The sequence below is a fragment of the Phyllostomus hastatus genome, unplaced genomic scaffold, assembly GCF_019186645.2.
Source record: "Phyllostomus hastatus isolate PE091 unplaced genomic scaffold, TTU_PhHast_1.1 phas_scaffold_397, whole genome shotgun sequence".
Classification (NCBI taxonomy): Eukaryota; Metazoa; Chordata; class Mammalia; order Chiroptera; family Phyllostomidae; genus Phyllostomus; species Phyllostomus hastatus.
The window spans coordinates 7,018,238-7,042,542 of NW_025334029.1; the positions used below are offsets into that span (position 1 = coordinate 7,018,238).

General features: G+C 49.0%; 1 protein-coding gene across 16 annotated transcripts in view; it reads left to right on the forward strand.

Moving 5' to 3' along the window:
* The window catches only part of ZNF185 (zinc finger protein 185 with LIM domain), a 52,750-nt gene that overhangs the window by 22,894 nt on the left and 5,551 nt on the right, over positions 1–24,305 (forward strand). For 9 of the 16 annotated variants that reach the window (XM_045820516.1, XM_045820515.1, XM_045820517.1 and 6 more), the window contains 9 exons: positions 4,367–4,453; positions 7,711–7,815; positions 8,819–8,917; positions 11,204–11,299; positions 12,171–12,260; positions 17,494–17,688; positions 20,098–20,202; positions 21,293–21,373; positions 23,722–23,793. In XM_045820516.1, coding sequence (XP_045676472.1) covers positions 4,367–4,453; positions 7,711–7,815; positions 8,819–8,917; positions 11,204–11,299; positions 12,171–12,260; positions 17,494–17,688; positions 20,098–20,202; positions 21,293–21,373; positions 23,722–23,793 — 930 coding nt within the window. The remainder of the gene's footprint in view (positions 1–4,366; positions 4,454–7,710; positions 7,816–8,818; positions 8,918–11,203; positions 11,300–12,170; positions 12,261–17,493; positions 17,689–20,097; positions 20,203–21,292; positions 21,374–23,721; positions 23,794–24,305) is intronic. The other 7 variants (XM_045820522.1, XM_045820524.1, XM_045820521.1 and 4 more) reach the window with 6 other exon arrangements.

A 24,305-nucleotide genomic window follows, 5' to 3' on the forward strand; every position in this document is an offset into this window, starting at 1 on the left:
GGCTGCAGACCTCTGCCCAGAGGGAGCAGCAGGACTGCTGAGCTGGGGCTAGGAGGAGAGGGGAGGTGGCAATAGGGGCCCCTCTGCTGGAAAGCCCCTCCTCTTTACTCAGCCCCTCTTTTGATGTTTGATGTTTGTCTGAACTTTTGTCCATAAGAACTTTTGAACAAGTGGAAATATTTGAGAACGCTTCACAAAGTAGCACTGATGAGACTTGGTGACCGATAGCATATGGGGGCTGTCTTAGTTTGCTAGAGCTGCTGTATCAAAGGTCCACAAACTGGGTGAATCAAACAACTGAAATGTATTGTCTCCCATTTCTGGAGTCTGGATGTCTCAGATAAAACTTGCTTGTAAAGCACAGGAAACAGAACTAGACTCAGATTATGGAATGTTCCAGACACCAGAGGTATCTCACAATGAGGGAACCTCCTTCCAGAAGGATGGTTGGTAAGGCAGGCATGATACTTCTCAGAATGTTGCTTCTCTCAGATTCCACAATCATGAAATGTCAAAACCCACTGGATAGGTTCCAGGTGACCTGCTGGCCAGTCCTGAGCACCCACCCTCTCTGACCAGACTAAATCAGGCCTTGCACTGGGCCAGGCAGCCATCATCAACTGATGATCACACTCAGCTCCTGTCTGTCTGGCTATCTGAGAATTCTAGGACTGGCTATGCCCTTGAAGAATCCCAGCCCTGTGGGGAGCAGTGACTCAACCAAACCCTGGGTCTCATAGCATCTCAGAAGAAGCTGGTTTATGACACAGTAGAATAGAAGAATATCACAGCCTTGTCTTTAGGCATGGCCCTGCTGAGGCCCCCTGCACAAGTCTACCCATATTCTGAGCACTTTGGCTCAAGTCTGAAGGTCAGCTCCTCATCTTATGCAGCAGGACAACCAGGAGGAGTGCCCCTGTCTTAGGTTCCAAACCCTTTATGGACTTCAGGGAAGGCTGAAAGTTTGAGACAGGAACTGCCACATGAGGACATGCACAGGCTCTGTCCTCAAGGCTCTCCAGCTATCTCTTTCCTTCCACTGGAACTCCAGTTTTGCTCTAGATTGAAGACCTGCCTGGGTATCCCAAGGCCCCTCAACTCTAGTGTCCACATCCACTCTACTTGTGTCCACCATCACCCCCACACACACTGCTAACGTGTTGGAAGGGAGCCCTCCCTTCACACACCCCAGACCTGGTTTCTTGGGTTAATCTAGTTTTTCTTCTCTTGCTTTGGGATAACTCCTGCCCACCTTTTGAACTGAGCTCATTTGGACACCCTCTCCCAGAGAGACAGACCTCCATGAGGGCCCCTGGTCTGGCTGCTGCCCCATCACAGCACTGATCCAGCTTCCTTGGCACTCTGCCTCACCGAACTAGGGCAGGGCCTGCAGTCTGTGTCCCAGCATGTTGCTTGGTAGAATAGCTAGGAAGCAGCGAGTAAGTGCACAGATTCCAGCATTCCAGCAAAAGACAAAATCCTGACATTGCCCCTTACTGATTGTGTGACCTCACGAAAGTCCCTTTAAGTCTCTGTTCCTCAGTTTCTTCATGTGTAAAATAGGGAGCAGTGATAACTACCGTCTGAGGCTGTCCCAAATATTAGATAGGATAATGCTTATGAAGTCCTTTGTGTGGTGCCTTAGTGCTTGTATTGTCAGGTGGTCCCCACTAGAGGCTTGTTAATTTGCCGGGCTCTTCTTCCAATGACGAAAGACGCCAATATCGCCACCTGCTGGCCTCTGAGGAAAATACGGCTGTGGGCTCTGGAGAAGGAGGTACAGGTATCCCCCACTTTTCCAAAGTTCTCCTTCTGCCACTTCGCTTTTAAAAGGATCAGAGAGAACTACGTTAGTATCTGTTTTCACTAACCAAAAGAAATAAGAAGAGGATTTTTGCTTTTATTTAAAAAGGCAAAAAGCAAAAATAGCGTTCAGCTCATTGCTTCTCCCCTTTATTCCATTTCAGCTTATGAAAGTTTTCATAGGAACGCTCTTCTTTTGGATAGCTGGTGAAACCTGTACTTCTTCCTCCCTCCCCTGCCTCTCTCCCTCTTCTGGCTGGATGAATTGCAAACTCTTTGGCACAGGCCACTGTCAGTCATGTTCCCACGGGCAACTGGGGCTACACTGGATGAGTGTTCCTGGTTTTTAGCAGCTCTTAGCTGAGCTGAGAACTTCACATTGGACTAGAGCCATCTGTGTTTGGGGGTCTGGGGAGGGGGTGGGGCTTTTGGAGGGCTTCAGGGGAGGAGAGGCTGGAAAGCTCTTGTATGAACTTGCTGGGGCTGCCATGACAAGGTGTCAGAAACTGAGTGGATTGAACAACAGAGATTTATCTTCACAGTTCTGGAAGCCAGAAGTCCCAATACAAGGTGTGGGCAGGCCTCTATGTTCCCTCTGAAGACTCTGAGGGAGCATTTTTCTAAAATTTTCTCTTGACTTCTGCTATTGTCAGCAATCCTTGGTGCTTCCTAGCATGCAGATGCATCACTCCAGTCTCTGCCTCTGCCTTCACGTGGCTGTCTTTCCTCTGTGTTCCTGTATTTAAATGCCTCCTTTTTATAAGGACACCAGTCATATTGGGTTAGCGCCCACCATACTCCAACATGACCTTATCTTAACTAATTATATCTGAAGTGACCCTATTTCCAAATCAGGTCACATTCACAGATATCAAGGGTTAGGACTTCAGCATATCTTTTGGGAGTGACACAATGCAACTCATAACAGCCCCTCCAGAAGAGCTCCTGTTTGATCTGGGTCTTTTAGAAGCAGTTGCTCAGGGGAGTGACAAAGGAGAAAGAAGGTGTTGAGGGAGAAAGGGCCAGCTTGGGCAGGCTGAGACAACAACACTTTGTTGCTATTTCCTCTCTGACATAACAAGAAACATCAGTGAGAAAAAAAAATTTTACTTGCCTATGACATCCCCAACTGGAGTGTGTTGCTGCTCTCTGGCACCATGTGCTTTAGATGGGGCAGAATAGGGCTGGCAGCCAGGGGCTGTATGCTATCATCATTGTCATGGGAGGAGATGGGTGGACATCAGAGCTGCCTTTGTGGACTGGGCCCTCTCCTGGCTTTCACATGGTGAGAGGCCTTGTCCCTGGTAGCTCTGCTGCTTCATTCTGGTCATCCCTACTGTCCCCAGGAAGGACAGAGATTAGCAACCCACTGAACTGGTTCTCCATGGGCTCCCAGTCTAGGTTGGAGTCAAGCACTAGGGTCAACACCTAGGCTCACCCACCACCTTGCCTTCACCTTGGCTCCTCCGATCCCTTCTCCTCCTGGGTACCCTGGAGTGGCCTTTCTAAAATTCCAGTCTGATCATATCAAGCCCCTCAGCCCCCAATTTAAGCTCATCCTGTGGCTCCCCTTTGCTACACCATGTCTGGTTTTGGCATTTAAGATACTTGCCAGCCTCCACCTCCTCCTTTCCCATCTCCCTCCAACTGCGTTGGGGCCTTCACCAGGGCAGAGCTGAGGCTCATCTCATTTGTACCACAGTGCCCAGCCCAGTGCCCAGGAGAAAACAAAGGAAGGAGTGATTGGCTGTAATGTAACCTTGACTGGGTCTTAAAGCATGGCTTAGCCTTACTCTGTGGACCTGGAGAGGTGTGCTTTGGGGTGAAGGGTACTCCCATCAAGTTCAGGGAGCTCTAGATTCTCTCCATCCCTGGCCATCACCATGACCCAAGTCTGCTGGGTGTCAGGCCCTACAGTGGGTCCAAAAAACTCATCAGATTTGAAGGGATGTGGCTATCACCTGCAGACTAGGCTCTGAACACCAGAACCCTCAAAGGGCCCTTCTCAGAATGCCTGCTCCTCTGTGGGTTCACAGGGCCTGGTCACTTCCCTTCACCCATCAGTTTCTGCCATCCCTCTCTCTCTGGCTCTCACTTAAAATTTGGTTTGTAGGTTTCCTAGACATCTTATTCATCATCAGTCCACATTAACCAATAAACTCAGAATTCCTACTGACCTCACAAATAGCCACTTTGGACACTCCAGTAGGGCCATAAGCAGGGTTCATAGCAGCAGCTACAAACAGGATGTTGGGGCTGGGTGCTTCCATTTTCAAGAGGTCCCTTGTCTGTACATGAATGGGGCTGGAATTGAGAGTGGAAGACTGGTGAAAGGGTCCTTCACTCCCCTTCCTCTGGGGCCTGGAGGTCAGTGGCCCAAGCTCTGCTGCAGCACCAAGAATGCTCAAAGTGAAAGAGGAGACAAGAAGGGGGGAAGACAATGGGTCTGGGTGTCCCACTGCACTAGCCAGGAGGTTCCTGAGGGCGTATGCCCTTGGATGCCCAGAACAGATGAGTGGACTTTTCTTAGCAGCAACTCTATGGCTCTTTCCCTTGGCTACAGTGCAAGAGGTGAGGAGATTGTCTGCCTGCAGATCACGACGCCTGTGGCAGGACTCCGCCAGATGGCCCCAGACCTGGAAGGAATGAGGTACCAAGGCCCTGCTGCTGTCTGGGCTCCTTCCACACCATTCTAGAGACGGGATCAGCAGGCAAATGATGAGGGCTAGGGTTTGGTTGCGGGGAAGCATGGTCAACCTAGGCTCTGTGCCCACATCTTGTTCTTTCACTCCACAACTATTGCAGAGCAAGCACTTGTGGAAGGCCAGGCTCTACTCTGGGGACCCAGCAGAGATCCAGCAGACCCCTTGGCCAGAGCTGCTGACTATCTGCCTGGTAGGAGAGGCAGATGTAGACATGAACCAGCTGTGAGGGTTCAACCCTGCCAAGCCCCAAGCACAGGACTAGCCTACTGTGCTGGGTGGGTCACAGGGTCTGTGAAGCCCTATAACATCACTGGAGCAGTTGCCTTGCCTATGTGAGGAGAGCTACTGGGAATGGGATGGAGTCACTGGGTCACCCTTGAGAGCTCTTGATGCCACCATGCCCAGTGCTGGGGAGGGTGAGAGACGGGGTGGGGGACACAACCAGCAAGGAGCATGGCAGGCCCAACCCCTGTCCCAGGGGAATAGGCATATGGCTAAGTAACAGGCAGGCAGAATTCAGGGGGTTGGGAGCTGAGCAAGAGGAGATCTGAGCAGGGAGGGGCCACTTCTCTCTGGAATGACAGGCCAAGGAAGGGATGCCCCCCTGCTTCTATGTAGCATTCTCTCTCCTGCCCATCTAGCTATTTGCCCAAGTAGCCTTTACTGAGCCCCTGCGGAACGTCTGACCCTGATACTAGGAGCTGGGAGGCAGCCATAAAGCACAAGAATGGGACCCTGTCTTATGAAGCCTAGGGTCTGCAGAGGGAGGCCAGAGTGTATGCCCAAGATAATCTCTGAGACACTGGGAGCTCGGAGCAGGGGCCTGTCATCAGCATGGGGATGGTGGTTGTTAGGGAAGGCTCCTGGGAGGAAGTGACACCCAAGATGAGTCCTCATGGATCTCTATGTCCCTTTACTCTCCCCCTTGGCTCCTCCCTCTCTACAGCCCTGCCCCAGTCAGGCACTGACTCCTGTCCATTCTATTTTAGAGACATTTTTGTCCCTACTGCCCTCCCTTGGGTCCAGGCCTCAACAATTACTCACCCAGCTGTCTACAATGATCTTTTAGGGCCCTATCTCCAGACTCTCCTGTACATCTTTACCTGAGTAACATTTCTAAAAGGCAGAAATAGTCATGCCAGCCCACTGAATAAAAACCCTACAATGGAGCTCCCTGTTTAGGTTCTGTAGCCTGAATCCGATACTGTACCTGGCCCTTCCCCTTATCCTCTTCCCTAGCTCCCCTCACATACCCTCCTTCCCTGGGCCCTCCACTCCAGTCTTCCAGGCCTCCATGTGTCCCCCAGCACTATTCCTCTGTGCAGGCTGTAGGCTCTGCCTGGGATGCCCTTTCCTCTCTGCAATTTTAGGTCCCATCATAGATGTCTCCCTCTTGGGGCATCTCCCTCTTGGGGCATCTCCCTCTTGGGGCACCTCCCTCACTGCATTTCTTTCTAAGGTAGCATCTGTGACGGGCTTCCCCCACTGAGCTCTCACAGTGCTGTGTTCATACCTCCTCCAGAGAATCTTCTACTCAGTTGTCCTCCCATGCTCCAATACCCATACGTGCCTGGAGGGCAGAGACTCCATTCCCTTTAAACCTTAGCACAGGGTGTGGCCCAGAACAGGAGTGCAGGAGTGTTTGTTACTGGAATGATCGAGAATCATCCAGTGTGACAATGTCTTTAATAAGGCAACATTGGAAGCTACTTCATTGGTTTTCCTAAGGTGATCAGTCTCTGAGAAACAGGCAAAGTGACCCCCAGAAATGTAGGCAGAAGCCAGGCTGCCTCCAAAGAAGTCATAAGGCTTCTTACACTTGGTCTGGGTGTGGCCAAGCTACAACAGCCCATTGAGAGCTCCTGGAGCACCCTTCTCCCATTTTCCAGCAGGAAAATTAAGTTAGAAAGAAGGAAAGCTAGAACTCTCCACACCCTGCACTGTCCCAAGTAGGTGCAGTCACTGTGTCCATTTTACAGGTGAGGAAACAGACCCTGAAGAGACACACAGCCAAGAGCAGGCATATCCAAGACTCCCACCCAGACTGCCTGGCTTCCACCCTGCACTTTTTGTTTCATAACTCACTACAGTAGTGGGAACTGAGGGAAGGAGTGATACAAATACTTAGTATTTTTTGCATGAATATATGGTGAGACTATTTGTAGGCATCTAGATGCACATTACTAGGAGGAATTCGAGGGTTTGTGGCTGAGGTATGGGAGAGAGGTCAAGGCTCAGGATATTTCCATGTTACATGCAGACAGATGAGAGCTGAAATAATGGGGCTTAATGTTCATGTTTACATGGGGTACAATGTCAAGGTAATCAAGGAGACAGGGGCCACAGTAGGGAGGAGGCAGCTGCCTGGTCATCCTCCCTGAGGGAAGCTGGGGGCAGTAGTCAGGTCTGGCCAGGTTTAGCATTAGCTTCCAGAAGGTATATCTGGGAGACAGTGGGGGTATAGGTCAGGAACATGAGGAGAGGTGGGAACAAGAGAGGGGGCCTGTTGATGGCATGGGAACAGAGGAGGTGGCCAAGGTGACAGAGCATGCAGATCGAGATGAACACTAGAAACATCAAAGTTTAAGGGGCTGAAGAGAAAAAGGCAAAGTAGACTTGGAAGGTGTGGCAAAGGAGGCAGAGTGTGATGTCACAGAGCCATGATGGATGGGTGGAGGAGAGAAGGTGGTAATGTTCCACTGGGTCAGTGGTCCTGAATGGCAATAATAATAGAAGCGTCTCTGTTCTGTTTGACACCATGAAGCTCCTTGATAACCTCAGAATAGAAAGAGGTTGAATTTAGGAGGTCAGGATCAGTCTTACACCACAGAAGATTATATATAGTTCAGAACTCTGAAGTCAGATTGCCTGGGTTCGATTCCTTGCTCTTCCCCTTTGTTATCTGTGGAACTTGGGATTAGTCACTTGGGCTCTCTGCCTCATTTTGCTCATCTGGAAAGTAGACATGGATAATAACGATACCCCTGTCTTTGGAGTGATGTGGAGAGTTAATATATGCAGAGCCATGGTCTGGTCCTCAATCAACAGTAGTTATTAGTAATGAGATTTGAGAATTGGTCAATCCTGAAATATGAGGTTTTAAGCTCCATGGAGACAGCTGACATTTGGGGATGAGGTAACTGCCTCTACCTGAGTGTGGGTGGCTGCTGGTTTGTTAACGTATGTTTCTTTCCTCTGTTAGATCTCCCCCAGATTCCAAAGATAAGGAAACCCTCAGTCCCAGAGAGCCTAAGAGAGACTTGGCTGCTGAGGAGGCCTTTAAGGCCCCCAATCCAGACTCTGAAAGGTAACTAGTGGGATCCAGTAGAGACACATAGAGCCCATGTGGCCTCCAGTCCAAGATCTATGGATGGAACTGGGATCAGGACTGTTCTACTCACTGTGTTCTCAGTCAATATCTGTTGGAAAAATGAATGAAGGAATACATGAGGACTGGAGAGGGGGAAGACTCCTGTCAAGGTCCCTCAGGGAACCAGTTGCAGAGGAAGATAAAACTCAGGGCCAGGCCACCCCTACTCCAGCCCGTGGCCCAACCTCACTGTGCTTTTACTCCATTGAAAGTAGCCCTGCCAGTGTCCAGGGCAAGCAAGACTGCCAAGCTATCAATATGGGAAAGTCAGTGACCAAAGTATGCGTAGGCCCCAGCAGAGCATCTAACAGGGACTTCCGGGATGATCTGTGGACAAAGGGAAGCATGGGGAGGGCAAGGATGGGAGATATAGGCATGGTGAGGAATGATGAGTCCAAAGCGGGTAGTTGTGCCCAGCCATCCTACAACCATCCCACTGACCAGAGGAGCCTCGGTGTGGTGATCAGTGGCTGAAAGTTGGGCATTTCCTCAGCATGAAGCTAGTAGCCAGTAGTGGATAAGTGCCCACCATCTTCTAGTATGGATCCTCATACTCTAGCTGAGACTCAGCAATGGGAATGAGGGAAGGGGGACCCAGGATGGGTGGGGGAGACTTGTCTCTGCTCTAGGATCTATGGTTTAATTACTAGTGGCCCCAAATGCCTGTGCCATGTTGTGTTGGCTATTGCCCCAACATTGTGCTACCCTCCTCCTGAGTTGCTACCTTGCTCTGTTTCTTGATTCCACTCCTGCTCCCAGCCCAAAAGGTTTGGAAGAAAATCAGAAATACTTGCTGATATTATCTTGGTTCCAGTTGAAGCAGTGCAGGGTGACAGCCCAGGTCCAGGTTTCTGGTCCTTGAGGCCCACTCTCAGGACATGTGAGTTGGATTAAATCAAAATCCAATCAGAATTGGCACATGCCTCTCTTTCCACAACAGGTCACATGCACTATCAAGGGATGGCATCGTGGAATCCAGAGCCACGGGCTGCCTACCTGAAGGCCTGACTGGAGCAGACATCAGTCCGGGAAGAGGAGGGTGAGCTGCCCAGAGAAAGCAGGTGGCCCCAAGTTGTTGATTCTCTCATGTCCCTGGTGACAGGCCAGGGTCAAGCAGCTCAAACTGCTTGGGCTGCTGGGGGCAGAGCACTGGCCATTTCCATACTCCATCTCCATCTCCAGTACTTCAGCACCCACCACATCCTCTGTGCCTAGGATTACCACTTCTGGCAATTATCGACACTTGAATCTTACTCCTCCTCCTCCCCTATGCCACTGGCTCTCAAGCTCCTCCAGAGCAGGCAAAGGACCCACTTGCAGCTGGAGGGCCAGCCCCTGCCTGGGCAGGCACTGGGTAGATAGAATGAGTGAAAGGACAAACTAACAAATGAATGACCAAATGATGAATGAATTGGTGCCTTCTTGCTTCTTCGCTGAGCTCTGAGAACAAGCTAGGATCTGCTTTCTCCCTTCTCGTCCAAAAGCCCCAAAGCCTTCTTTTCCCACCCCACCCTTCTCTCTGGCCAGCTCTTCACTGAGTTTTCATAAGAGGAAAAGCAGTGGACCCAGTAAGACAAGCTAGGAGACAAGCTGGACCCTAAGTTCTTGGACCTGGGTAGAGTTAGGGCCACTTTCTCAGGTGATTTGGGAAGTAACAAGGTCCCAACTATCCCCAAGTGGTTCCAAACCAAACATGAGTCATCCTGGTGACAAAGGTTAGGTATGTAGATGTTGGCACAGGTAGTTCAGCTTCATGCTGTGCTAGAACCCTTATGGTTCAGAACACGTGGCCAGAGAAGAATGGCAAACCCAGTGCCTGCAGAGAGCCTGCCTGCACACTGCCTGCCAGCACCCTGCCCTAGGGCAGTCAGGCCTCCAAGGGCATCCTGAGGAGGATGCCCTGCCAACTGCTTTCCCCACTGGCCCTCCCAGCTGGTCCTGCTTCCCCAGGCCCACTGGGGCACCCTTACCCTCACTAACTTGACTACTTTGCAACCGATGTTTGGACCCAGAACCCCAACTTCTAAATCCAGAAGCCCAATCCAATATGGGAAGGGGACAGCAAGCCCCAGCCTCTGACTACTCTGCCTCATCAGGCTGCAGGAAAGGACACTGGGCCAGGGCCTCAGTTCTTTGAGCTGTCACTTATGGAGAGGACTGTGTGAGAGCCAACACCTGCAGCCTGCATCACTGTGTGCCAGCCAGCAAGTTGTGCAGATTGACTCAGCTGGCTGACGGCTGTCATGGAGGACCTCTGGTCCAATGTCATGGGGTCTGGTTCTTCACTGCTTCATTTTTTAATATTCATCCAGGTCATCCTTCCTGTTTACATACCCTCACAAAATGAAGCTTTTGCTTGCTGCTTTCAGTTTCTTTAAAATGAAGCCAAACTTCAAATTAATGCAAAATAAGCTGAAACATCTAGATTTCTATGATTTTTTAACCCAATTTTTTATGTTGTCTTACCTACACTGATTTTGACAATGATTTTTAAGAAATTTGCCTTTACTGTCTTTCCAAAGAAAAGGTTGTTTCTCATGGAAGAAACAACCTCTCTTTTCCATTACTTTTCATGAGTTTACTTAATAATTTAATGATTATGGTTGCAAGTACAATTGGCGTGAACAGGTTTAGGAACAAACACCAGAAACTCTTAGTGAGTGTGCTATGTAAATGAATGGTGAAGGCTTGCATTGCATAGGTGATATCCTGTGATCTGTGATTGCTTGGCGTTCTGTGAGGGTCAGTTTGACTGAGAGGTGGAGAATGTGGCCTGGCCCTGGGAAGGCTGAGTAACAGAGCACCTACCCAATCTGTATCAGTTTTATGGGTACAGATGAACTGTAAATGGTCATGGGGCTCAGTATTAATAACAGGAACACTTTAGCACGTGCTAGGGCCCATGCTAGTACCTTGGCATAATAGATGCCAAGTACTTGGCATCTATTAACTCATTTACTCTTCTCAGAACACTTATGAGGCAGACACAATTATCGTCCCTGTTTCACTGAAGATAAAACTGAGGCCCAAAGAACTTAGGTGATGTGTCCAAGGTCACATGAGGTCACAAGGTCAGGTGATGTGAAATAGCAAAGCTGTGATTTGAATCCAGGCAATGTGCCTCCAGGGAGAATGGACTTAACCACTAGACAACACTGCCCTGGTGTCAGGTGGCTGTGAATTATGAGTATTATGCCCTGAGAATCCATTTGAGAGGCTCCTCAGTTCCCATTATCTGTCAAAATGAGAAGCTACCCTCTCAGAAAGGAGCAGACATACAGACATGAAGTCCTGAACCCAGACTGAGCTTGGCCTCCTTTCACAGGGTGTGCTCAACTGTTGGCTTCACCCCTCTCCTGGATGATGAGGATGTGCTTAGTGCCAACTCTCATCCTCGTAAATCTGGATCAGCGGTCACCAGGTAAGGGTTGGGCAACTATCTGGTGATCATTCCCATTGCCAGATACAGCCTTAAGGGTTCAACCTCAGCTCCAGTGCCCCAGAATACCCCTCACACTTCTCAGGTCCACACCACCTTCCTATCAGGTGATCACCACAGGAAAAAGAAGGTTGGGAGGGTCCCTGACCTGCAGCTCAACACACACTAGGGGCAGTAGGGGAGGGAAGACAAATGATAAGTCAGGGGACCCAGATAGCCCAGCACCTACCCACAGGGACCCAAGTTGAGGTGGCAGAAAGGGCACATCAGGAGGCAGAAGCTGGAAAGACACCCTGCTAGGAGGTCTCAGTCCTGTGGGGACTGCAACCTGGCCCAGCAAGCAGGAGCCAGGGAGAGGAATCCCAGGGCACATGGAGGCAGCTGGGGAGGGCACATGGCTCCAGGGGCACAAAGGTACGATGGGAAGAAGTTATGCATTCCCACATTGCAGGCTTCTGCTTTATTTCATCTACCAGTCCACCAGTGAGAGTGGCCATTTTGCTGTGAGTGTGTAGAACATTTAGTGAGGGACGATCTTTCTGGATTCCCAAGTGGTGTTGGTAAGACAAAGACACTGAAATCTAAAATCAAGAGACTTCTCTCCAGAACCCTCACGCTGGTCAGGTTATACTTCGTTTTGAACTCAGGTGCTGAGACCACAGCCAGGGCTCACAAAATTTTATCGCCCATAGTAGTGTCTGTCCCACACTAATGGCAAAGCTGAGAGGTCAGCATTTACTGACAGAGATATAGGTGCCCCTTCATGTGAGAAGGCAGCTGGGAAGGGGAAGGCCTGGGCCCCCAGTCTCCTTTGATCTGTGGTCTCAATGGTTCTATGTGCTTCCTCCCTCAGCTGTGTTGCCACTTTGGCCTCTTCTGTACCAGCTGACATAAAGAGTGACAGCCTAGCAGACCTGGAGAACATGGAAGCAAACTTGAAGGGGTAAGACATCAGCCAGCAGTGCTGAGCTTCTGTGGTGGAGAGAGGCAGCTCAGGTTTACATTAGCCTTTGGCTGGAAAGGTGAGGCCAGCAAGGCCTATGAGTCAGCCCAAGGCACATGGCAAGGGCCGAAACCCCAGTTGGAACCCTGTAGCCTCTGCCTCTGTGTCCATGGAGCCTTCCAATACATCGTGTTGCCTTTAGCCAGGAAGTCCTCCACAATCAGGAAGTCACCCACTCTTTCAGTCAGCAACCACTCAGACAGCAACTGCCCTGTGCTAAAGATTGAAGTACACAGACAAATCAGACATGGCTGATGGGGAGCAAAGCCTGGCCCAGAGAGGAACAACATATCATGCTGGAGCACAGGAAGAAAGGCAAGCATAGTGGCTTCATGGAGAAGGTGGGTTTTGAAGTGAATCTTGAAAAGTGAATAGGAGTCCTCTAAGCAAAGGGAACAGTATATGCAAAGGACTCCAATAAACCTGGTGCTTCCTAGGCACTCTATGTAGCTGAGTGTGACTGTGTGACTGGCACTGAGGGTTCTTATGAGGGAATGATGGAACAGGAAGTTTGTTAAAGATCACAACAGTTACTGAGTTTGGGGGCACATGCTTTGTGCACAACCCTGTGCTCACAATGTCTCATACAGTCCTCCCCGCAATCCTGCAATATTTGCACCTAATTAGAATGAAGAACAAAGACTTGGAACCCAGGTCTCTGTGCCTCCTGGGAAGAACGGTGCCCTGAAGGAAATAGTCAGAGTTGAGAAAGAACAATGGCAGTGAGGGGGGCTACTGCTTAGGTGGATAGGGAGAGGGAGGTGGCTCAAAGCTTCCCTAATGAGAAGGAACTAACTCTAGGAAGAGTAAGCAGAAAAGAGCTGCATGCAGGTAACCAAAAACCTAAAAACCCTGCAGTGGGAACCTCCTCAGCATTTACCAAAGCACAGTGGCTGGATGGAGCCTTGCCAGTGAGGGGAACCATAGATGGAGCAAAGCCTTGGTAAGACATGAAAGGGAGGTTGGATCTTATTTCAAATTTAAGCCAAAGAGAAACATGATGTAATTTAGATGTTTAAAAGGTGAGTGCATTTTTGCATTTTCACACCACATTGCAGTTACTACTTTACATGTGACCAGGCTGGAAACGACATTTTCCTCTGATGCATAAAAGTTTGAAAAATCAATACAAACTTTGTTGAACAGTGTTTTACAACTGTAGCTGCACTTGGGAATCACTGAGGAAGTGTTTTTAAACATTAAAAAAAAGCTTCCCGAGCTCTACGCAGAGATTAGATTTAATTGTTCTGGGGTGGGGCTCCGCCATCAATGTCTTTTTCTTTTTAAAAAATATTTATTTATATTTTAGACAGAGTGGACCAAAGGGAGAAAGAGGGAGAGAAGCATCAATAGGTGGTTGCCTCTCATGTGCCCCCTACAATCCAGGCATGTGCCCCACCTGGAAATCAAACCTGCGACCCTTTGGTTTGCAGGCCAGCGCAATCCACTGAGCCACACCAGCCAGGGCCATCAATATCTTTTTAAAAGCTCCCAGTTTATTCTCAATGGTTCTCATTAAGAACCATTGTTGTAGAATAGTGGTTCAGAACCTTCCCACCCTCCAGGGGTCACTTAGCAATCTCTGGAGACACTACTGATTCTAACAGCTGGAAGGGAGGTGCTACTGAAAAATAGTAGGCGAAAACCAGGAATGCTGCCCAAAGTCGTACAGTGCACAGGGTAACCCCACCACAGAGTTATCCATTACAAAATGTCAACAGAGACGGAGTTGACAAACCCTGTCTAGAGCTTTCACGACCTTAATGGAAAGCCAGGAGATTCTGGACTGCGAAGAAAAAAGGGTGGACACAGAGAGCAACTTTGAATCTTCCGGGGGTCTGAGTAGCGAGAGAAGATGCGCGCCTGCACGTTTGCATCTAGTGGGGCGTGAGACCCTGTACGCGCTTGTGTGTGCATGCCTTGCGCCCGGCCTGGGCCCAGTGCCCAGCCTGCGTGCGTGTGCACACCTGCGCACCAGCAAGAAACCTTTTTGCGTGCACCTGTGCGTGCGTAGCTTGAGCTCGCGCGCGTGCCTGCTCCCAGCCTGTGTGCGTGCGCGCGCCTGCGCACCAGCATGAAACTTTCCTGAGCCTGTGCGTGTGTGGCTTGAGCTCCTGCGTGCGCCTGCTTCTAGCCTGCGTGTGTGTGCGCACCTGCGCACAAGCATAAAACCTTTCTACTGCGCCTGTGCGTGCGTGGCTTGAGCTCGTGCGTGTGTGCGCCTGCTCCCAGCCTGCGTGCGTGCGCGGGCTTGCGCACCACCATGAAACCTTCGTGCGCCTGTGTGTGCGTGGCTTGAACTTGTGAGTGCGCCTGCTTCTAGCCTTCGTGCATGCGTGCGCCTGCGCACAAGCATGAAACCTTTCTGCGTGCGTCTGTGCATGCATGCGCCTGCTCCCAGCCTGCGCCCCGGCGTGTGGGTTTGACCCCGTGTGTGTGTGTGCGCGCGCGCGTGTGTGTGCGTGCACGCGCGCAAGCCGCCATTTCCCTGCAGCCGCAAATTCTGGACGCAGTGCCTGTCGGGAAATGTGACCATCCACAAAGTGAAATGGCTGACCACCCAGAAAATGGTTTCCTCAGAGCTTCTCTTATAGTTGTGCCCGCATCGGCCAACAGATGGCGCGCGAGGATCACAGATGGGTTGGGACTCCGTGAACTCCAGCTGCCCCCCCCCCGTTGGCCTGGCCCCTGTCTTTGGTGTTAAAGCCTCTTGTACCACCGTAGTCCATGCGGAGATGGGAGAGAGGAAGGGAGCTGAAGACCTGCAAGCAGCCGAAAGGGGATCTGTGGTCCGATCGTGTTTGGCAGGGTGCCCTGGAGACAGTCGTTCCTGGACCCTGGTCTTCAGAGCTGTCTGGGGTTATGGGCTGTGACACATAGGGAGGGCAGATGGACCACCCACTCACAAGGGACCCCAGAGCGGACCTACCTTCTCTGGGTTCTGGGGCTCCGTGGGGAGGGGCTTAGTTCCCAAGAGTTGGGTGAGGAAGGGTGATGGAGGTGGGTGGCGAGATTCTGTAGGGCAGTGGAACTGTCTTAAACTTAAGGAATTCTACCCTTTCTAACTTAGTTTTGCTTCAGCACGCATTAGAAAGAGGTGATATGGTACAGTGATTAAGAGCCTGGACTCCAGTGCTTGATTTTAAATCTAAACTCTGTGACTTGTCCTGTGGCCTTGAGTATATTATCAACTCTGTGCTTCAATTTCCTCACCTTTAGAATAGACATAATAGTTCCTGTCACACAGGGTTGCTGATAGAGTTAATGGATTTGTATGTGTAAAGCATTTCCTGGCACAAACTTAGAGATAAATAAGCAGTCCAGAGGAATATTTTCTTCCAACGTAACTATTCAAGGACACTTGGAAAGCTGGCTTCTGCTCCCCTTTACCAGCTGTATTGGCCTGATTTCACTTAAGACACAGAGTAGCTCATATTATTTCCACAAAACTTGTATTATTAGGCTTTAATCTAACACATAAGCTGTTTTTCTTTTATTTTTTTTCAATCTGGGCATTCTGGGTTATTGTCTTTCTGCATGAAGAACAGGTGAACTTGAAGCAAATGTACTCACTGTGAACAACTACTGTCAACCAGTAGAGGAGTCTGTTGGAGGTGGTACAAGAGTGGAAGGTGGTGTTCTTTTCCATGCAGTGATTGTGATTGTGTTGAGAATTGGTGGTAGCTGTGTTGGGCCACTAGATCTTTGATCTAGTTAAAGCTAGAAGTATTACCTTGCCTATCTCTAAATGCCTGACTTCCAGATAATTCATTATGGGCCTGGAAGACCTCTAGGCTGTGACATTGCTCAGCAAGATTTCCTGTGACATTTTACTAAGATTTCTTTTTATATGTCAGATGGGTTACACCTCTTACAATTGTAGGCCGAGAGTGAAAAACCATTATTCATACTTGTCCCTGTGTTGCAGTAGGCCCCCAAATTGCTCTTTGAAGACAATTTTGGCTTTATTCACAAATTTGGTGAGGATAACCTCTGTTACCATAATTCTATACAGGACATGGGATACAACAGGACTCTTAAGTCCACAGTAAAGCTGCCTCAGAGTTCCCAGTCAGCAGACAAACTCTTTAGGCCTTCCAGGTTTATCTTTGTGTGTCATAGGCAGAGCTGAAGATGGTATGTCAGGGTATCCTGCTGCTAAAGGACTGGCATTATCTAAGCAGAACACTTTTGGTAACTGGCTGGGCTGCAGCAAACTGTCAGTAAAAGCAGCACAACAAGGCACAGTACCCACTTGCCTGCAGATTGGCCAGGTATAGCTGGAAATGGTATTTGGCTTCTCCTTGCTAAGGTATTTTGGTTCCCTCCACCCGAGGCTGAAGAGTCACATTCAGGGGCTTTCAGGGCATACTGTTAAAAAATGGGCCAATATGATAATTGCTTCCCTCTTATTCCTGCTTGAAGGCAGGGAGTCTTCCTGTTATGGGATTAACTTTCATAAATAACGAGTCCCAGGGCTGGATGTAGGTGTTGGTGTGGTCTTCTTGTCCCTGGGTAAACCTGCCATCAATTGAAGGCAGGCTGCTGATCGTGGGAGGTTTGAGTTCAGGATGAGCCAGAGTCAAGGTGATGGTGAACTCGGTTTTCATTTTACGGAATGCTGGGCTTATGCTCTCAATAACCTGACTTACTCTTTGCCTGTGGCCTAGTGGGCATGACATTTTTAGTGTCTGAGGCCACCAGGCAACAGCACCATCACATAGGATACAGGTTCTGGAGGAGGGACCAGCAGAGAGAGCAAAGCCCTTGGAAGCTACTTAGGAAGGGGATGGTGTTAGGAGGGGTGTATAGATGTTGGTGTGATATGAGGCCAGGGAAGAAAGAAGACCTCCCAAAGACCTTGATGCCTGGGGCAGTCAGGAAGCCACTCCCTCCCTGCTGAATTAATGGGCTGGCAAAAGCATAAAAGACTTTGGCTTCACCTACCACATGTGGGGATGGCCTTTGTCAGTGGGAAGGGAGTAGGAGTACTGAGGTCCTCCTGAGGAAGAAATAGACTGCTACCCGATATGGGGGACATGCTGCATTCTTTTCTGTACCACCCTCCAGGAGAGGAGCTGCCGTGCCCATGGGTGGTGACATCAGCTTGCAGTGGGTGAGCAGGCACCAGTCCCACAATACTTGCTCCATAAGGACACTCATTTTTCCTCAGATCGTTGGCTGGTTTTGAGGAGACAAATGTGGTCAGCAAGCTGGGGGAGAACTGGCAGAAGCCTGGAGCCCTGTGTGGTGGCCAGGAAGACCCAGCTGCATTTTCCCAGAAGCCTGAAGACCCCAGCACTGCAGAGGGGAAGGGCAGCCCCAGAAAACCCCAGCAGCTCATGGATTTGGAGAGCCAGGCCAGCAGGTAAGAGTTCTCTGTGCTATATTCTGCTGGGCTCCTGCTCCTACAGGCAGGGTTTTCTCATGGTTCACAGCCCAGAACAAACCCTGACACACTGAGCATGCCATTTACCTTCTGCAGGTGTGAGTGGTTAGGAGCCAGTGGGAAGCTGACCAGCAATTAGCATCCAAGGGATAGGTGTACATGGACTTTAGTTTTGAACCACAGCATCAAGTCTGTTAGACCAAGTCTGGCACAGAGAACCATGTTGTCTGGCAGCTATCTGAACCACGAATACCTGGCTCTAGAGAGAGATGTGGAGTGCCTTTGCCATTCATGGAGATGGAAGATCTCTGAGGAATGTGTGCCCTGGTGTGTATGGGACTCCCTGCCAAAGATAAAGGAAGTCCAATGAAGTCTTCTACTGCTCCCACCACCAGTTTTGCCTTGCATGACAGCATTTAGGTGCTCCCATTGCTCCCCAGAGATCTTTTCCCAATGTGGCCATGAATTTGGGAATAGCTTCATGTGAGCCAGTTGTAGGCAGTAGCCATAAACATGTTGAACAAGATGGCCAGGGCCCTGCTCACCTGCCCTCAAAGGGCACACAGCATACCCATGAATAAATATAATAACAAAAACATTATAATGATACCTATTAGTACTTGCCATGTGCTGAGAATGTGCAGGCACCATTCTTGTGCTTTATGCATACTCAGTTCTCATACCAACCTTATGGGGAGGTACTGTTATCTCTGTTCTACAGATCAGAAACTGAGGCAGAGGGAAGTTAAATAGCTTGCAAACATTCATCCAACCCAGGAGCCTAACAGGGATTAGAACCCAGTCAGAGCCCAGAGCCTGTACTACTAATTGCTGTGCTGCTAATCTGCTGCCTCTCTATTTGTGATAAGCCCAGAAGAGAAAGAAACTAAATGCTCTGGTAGAGAGAGGCTAGGGTAGGGGCTGTTGTAGCTAGGATGGTCTTTGAAAACTTTTCCTGCTGAGAAAGGGACAGTTCAATTGAGACCTAACCCACAAGGAAGAGCTAGCCTGGCAAAGAACCTGGAAAAACAAAACATGGGTAGAGGAAACAGCATGTACAGAGGTCACAATGAGAGGCCACCTATAACAAGGGACTGAAAGGAGGTCACTGTGGTTGGAGGGCAGGAAGTGAAGTGAGGAAGGGACAGGAGATCAGGTGGGTGGGGCCAGAGCTGTACCTTGCAGGCTAGTGGGACAAGAGGCTACAGGAGGGAGGTGGAGGTTTTCAGTAATTGGAGGTTTCCCATTGCTCATATGGCAGTCCTGGAGGGATCCCCATGGTATTATGTTTTACCTTGCTCCCTCAGCTCTGCTATCTACCTGACTGTTGTACTGGGTGTGGATAAAAGGGTGCCAAATACCTTGATCCCCACTCTTAAACTCGTTGAGGTCTTGGGCACTGGATTCTCTGGCAAGGGAATGATACCCCAGAGACTAGTCAAGGTGGAGGCAGACCACGTCCAGAGCATGATCTGAACAGCAGCATGTTGGAGAGAAACTAAAATCAGCCCAGGGCAGTGTACACCCATAGAGTTGGCCTGAGGCTCCTGCACAGTGGACAGATGTGATATGGATAGCAAAAATGGGACAGGGGTGGCAGGAGTGGCAGTGGTGGTGCCAAGCAGGATGCCCTTAATTGCACTGGGCAGCTGCAGCAGCTTTAGCATGGGACGGGTAACCTGGGAGCAAGAAAAGTGAGAGTAAGTAGGGGCCTGGCCAGAGAAAAACCTTGTAATCTGTCTAGGTCAGATTCCAGGGCAACGGCTATATATGTTATAGTCAAAGATGGAGATTCATAAAAACCATTATACCTGTCCGTTTCTTGCCTCTACTCTTGGGTGATGCCTTCCAGAATGAACTGCATCCAAGTCTCTTGCTTTGCGATGCTTAAATTCATTTGTCCCTCTCTCCCTCAGCCTTGTATTCTCCAAAGAGTTCACTGGCAGGTTGGAGGAGGGGAAGCTGATCCTAGGAAGGGGCTGTCCTGTCCCTTGAGGGGTTGAGCTGGGCTGTGTCTGTCAAGTCCCTAGTAGCTCCATGGTTGTGCTCTAAGCAAGTAAGTCACAGGCCAAGGTTCTTGGCTGCAATGGGAAGTTCTGGTAGATACTGGAAGATTAGGGTCTTGCCACTGACCCACAGGGTGACCTGGCTCACGTAGCTTAGGTTTTCTCATCTGTAAAGTGGGTAGTACCACCTATTGACCTCAGGAGTCTTGAACAGCAAAAGCTCAATGATTTGCAAGGGCTATTTCAAAAACATTGGCATTTTTAGAAAAACTCTTTGAAAGGCCATCTGAAGATTAGGGTTCGAAAGCCCTGTTTGACCCTGTTTGAGGTCAACTTTCTGTATGAGTACACTCACCCTTTCCTCTACTTCTTTCATGGTGAGAAACCCCTCAAGCTGTGTGGTCACTGTTACAGTCACTGCTGCCACTGAGCAGTCTCACATTTACATCCCAGCCTCCCCAAGTGAATTGGACCCCAGCTCAACCAGGTAAGAAAGAACAACCTGGGACATGTTCTCTGGGCTGTTTCCTCCCTAGAGCTAAAGGACTAGGCTTCTGTCTCATGTCATTTTCCTGATATTAACTTTAGTGACTCCCTCAACTCCCAGCAGCCCATTGGTTAAGGGGCAACATAGCGCAGCCTGAGTCCCTATCCCAATAAGTTGACGTGATACTTCCTAGGGCTCTGCCATCCATAGGACATTGGTAATAACTTTTAGGGAACATTGTTGGAAAGGCCAAAGAAACCCCTCTGAGGATCAGACGTATGTCTGTCTCCCTCTTGTTACCCATTGTAAGGAAAGGCACATACCCACTCCCTCACCTGCATTCTTGGCCTCACCTACTATTTTAGAGTGTAGGAAGGGAACCATTATGGGGGGGCTGAGTGAGATTTGTGTTGGGGGAGGCTCAGAGGTGCCTCTGCTGACATCAGGCACAGAAATGGGTAAATTTGGGAATGTGGTCAGCTGAGCATGAGACATTTCTTGGTTCTAATGTCACCAGGGGCCTGGCCAAGATGAGATACCTTCTGAGCTTCTGGACCTCCACGAATGACAAGGGAGAGGTTAGATTACTGATGGAGATTCATAGACTGGAGAGGACCAACAGTCTAGGTTTGAGAGTTGGAGGTTCTCCTGGTCCCAGGAGAAGGGGAACAAAATGCAGTCAGAGAGGAAGGATGGAGAGTCCACTGTACTGAAGTCAGTGGGGTGGGGTGGCCTCTGGTTGTGTTGATATCTGTGTGAAGGAGGAGAACATATCACCACTTGCTGCAGGGACCTTCTTTCTAGGTAGGGCTCTCACCTCCATACACAGCAAGCTGAACCCATGGGCTCTGATTTCAGCCTGAGTTCCCAGTGGGCTCAGCAGTCTGGCAGATTCCCTTTGCTGTTGTCCTTGCCCAGCAGCAGCTGGAGCACACCAGCACCTCTGCCCCTGGGCCTTCCCATTAGCTCCCTTGCTTCCATTCAACCAGCTGGGGGATCCTCCCAGCACTGAACCTCTCCTTTGAGCCAGGCCCAGTCCCTTGGAATCTTTCAGTATACCTCTTTCTGTTTTGCTGTGCTCAATCTACAGCAAAGGGATTCTCTTCATGAAGGAGTATATGAATGCCAGTGAGGTATCTTCCAGGAAGCTGGTGTCTTCACACTATAGCAGGTAAGAGCAAGTCCCTGAATAGTTCATGTTGTGGCCTTCTCCTGCAGGGCACTGTGTTGTCCTTACTCCTGCATCCCCAGTACCTCATCCAGGACTTGCCTAGAGTAGCTTCTGTGTAATCATTTGTTGAATGGATGAATAATGTAACTGCCTACAGACATGATCTATGCATTTCCAGCTGTTCTGCCTATCTCAGTGCATTCATGTTCCCCCTGTATCATTAAGTCATTCTACACCCATCTTACAGTGCCATCCCTTTCCGCCTGTCTTTGTTTCTCTATAGAGTAGCTTTTTTTTTTTTTGAGAACTACTGAGAACACAACTGCTTACAGAAGCAATGGGACCCTTAGAGACCACATGGTTAATTTAATCTTGTTCCAGAACATGAGACTATTCTCTTCAGTTCCCATACCCTTTCCAGCATGTCAGATTGCCTCATATGAACACACATTTGACTTCAGATCCTGATATATGCATACTCTTCACTTATCATGTCTTCATTTGTTTGCTTCCTGAAGCCATATGGAAGGGTTCCTCCATACCACATCAATTGAAAACAATCCACACAGCCATGGCCGGTATGGGTCATTTGGTTGGAGTGTCATTCCATATACCAAAGACTCAAAAGTTCTATTCCTGGTCAGGGCACATGCCTGGGTTGCAGGTTCAGTCCCAGTTGAGCGTGTGTGAGAGGCAACTGATCAATGTCTCTCTCTCATGTCAATGTTTCTCTCCCCCTCTCTCTTCCCCTCCTTTCCCCACCTCTAAAATCAATAGGCATGTTCTTGGGTGATGCTAAACAAAAAACACACACTGAGACAGCATCCCCCTGGGAATGTTTTTTTAGGAGATACCATCTCACTGCTAGGGTGAGGATTTTAGTAACAGAGAGAAGCATCCTGGTTTTATTTCAGGATTGGTCCTCTGGGGATTCTGGACAAGTTTTCACTGGTGCTCTGAAATGATGAGCATGAAGATGGGGGTCATATTCAAGCCCCACCTTGCCCCCATTGGCTGGATTACTTTGGACAAGATAGTTAACTTTTCTGAGACTCAGTCTCTTCATCTGTAACTCCTTAGGGTGGTTTTTCCTCGCCAACTTTTCTTAGATATAATTTGCTTATCATAAAGTTCATTTTAAAAGTGTACAGTCCAGTAGTTGTTAGTACATTCACAATGTTGTGCCACCATTACCACTATCTACTTCCCCATAAACATTTTCATCACTCTTAGGAAACCCTGTATCCATTAGCAACTCTCTACACCACCAGCCTCAGCCCCTGATCTACTTTCTGTCACCATAGCTTTGTTCAGAGAAGTTTTGAGGTCAGAAATAATGTTTGAAAAACTTCCAGCACCCCAGGGGAACTGCCCTAGCCATCTAGCATTTGCCTGTATGAGTGTCACTTGACTGAACTTTGTCCATCTTCTGGTTTTTCTTCTCCCAGTCTCACCACTGTTAAGTTTATTTCTTATACTCTGACAAGTAAGTCTACTTTAAAACTGAATTTAACATTCATCGAAAATGTTACATCTTGTGCCAAACCAGTAGACTTTCTTTATTGGATACTGAAAATTGTGTAGTCCAGTGTGTTTTCCCCTTTTGCCTGAAGAGGCTTAGAGGTAAGCATAATGTTCAGAAGAAATCAGAGCCTGGGCTGAAACTCTAACCCACCCCTTCCTTTGGGTGTGACCACAGGCAGGTTGCTTAACCTCTCAGTCAGTTTTCCTGACTACCTAAGGGGGGTCACCATATGTTTCCCATGAGAATGGCAGCTTCACTAAAGTTTACCACAGGGTGTGTACTTAATCACCCTTTCCTGGCAATAGTTTAATTTTTTAAACCATTACTTTTTATTATAAAGTCATATTGTTGACAAATGATGAAGAAGAAAAACCTGACACTCCTATTCTCACCCTGTATTACACTGGAATGTTTTCTTTGTCCCCATTTCTACTATCTAATTTCTGCTATGAGTGGCTCCTGGTGACTGGCACATTACAGTACAGACATATAGGTGAGGAGAAAAAGCCCTGTTCTTTTTCCCACTGGGCAGTAAAATGGGGGGTCCTCATGGTATACACACCCTCAAAAATCCTAGACATGGTTCACCATGGCAGATCCTCTTTGACTCCCATGCAAGGGCTCTTCTCCAAGAGAATTATGCATCCTTGGCACCAAGTTTAACACTTCCCCTACCATTTAGCATAACAGATAATGGCTGGCGGTGCAGTCATGCCTCAGTTTGTGACCACAGTATTAATGAGAAAAGCATCCTCACTTATGACTGTGGTAGTGACCTCGCTCTCGTTTTCTGCCCTCCTCTTTCCCCACCACATCCCTGCAGCATCAGCAGCACTGAGGACTCCTTCAACATGGAGAAGAAACCCCCATATGCCAGCACACCATACTTTGAGAGGTAAGTCTGCTGTCTTACCAGGAAGGTTGCAGGTCTACAGAGGGGAAACAGCAGAGGGAGATTGCCACTCTGTTCACTTGTTTTTGTCTGCTGTTTTGCTGCTTCTGATCCAGTTTCAGATATGTCACACCACTGTGTATCCCTTATCAGATGTTACACTTGTGTGAACTAAGTAAAGCCTTTGAACCCAGCTAAGAGCAGAGTGAATGCAAAGGGCCACTGAGAAAGGAGATGGTGGTGTCTGAAAGCCTAAGGGACTCATGTCAGCAGGAAAGGTCCTTGGGATTAGAACCTATTTGATCACTTTATAAACTTACAAATCTGATGGAAAAAAACTACAATAGAAAGTGGTGTGTGGGAAGTGAAGAAAAGAAAAGTAGGTTACTATCATGGAAAAGCCAGAAAAGAGCCAGAGGGAACCATTCATTTGCAATGAGTGAAGGTGGGGAGAGTGCCTTACTCTGCAGTTTCAAAATCTGTCACTAGATGACAGCAGTTCACAGGATGGTCTT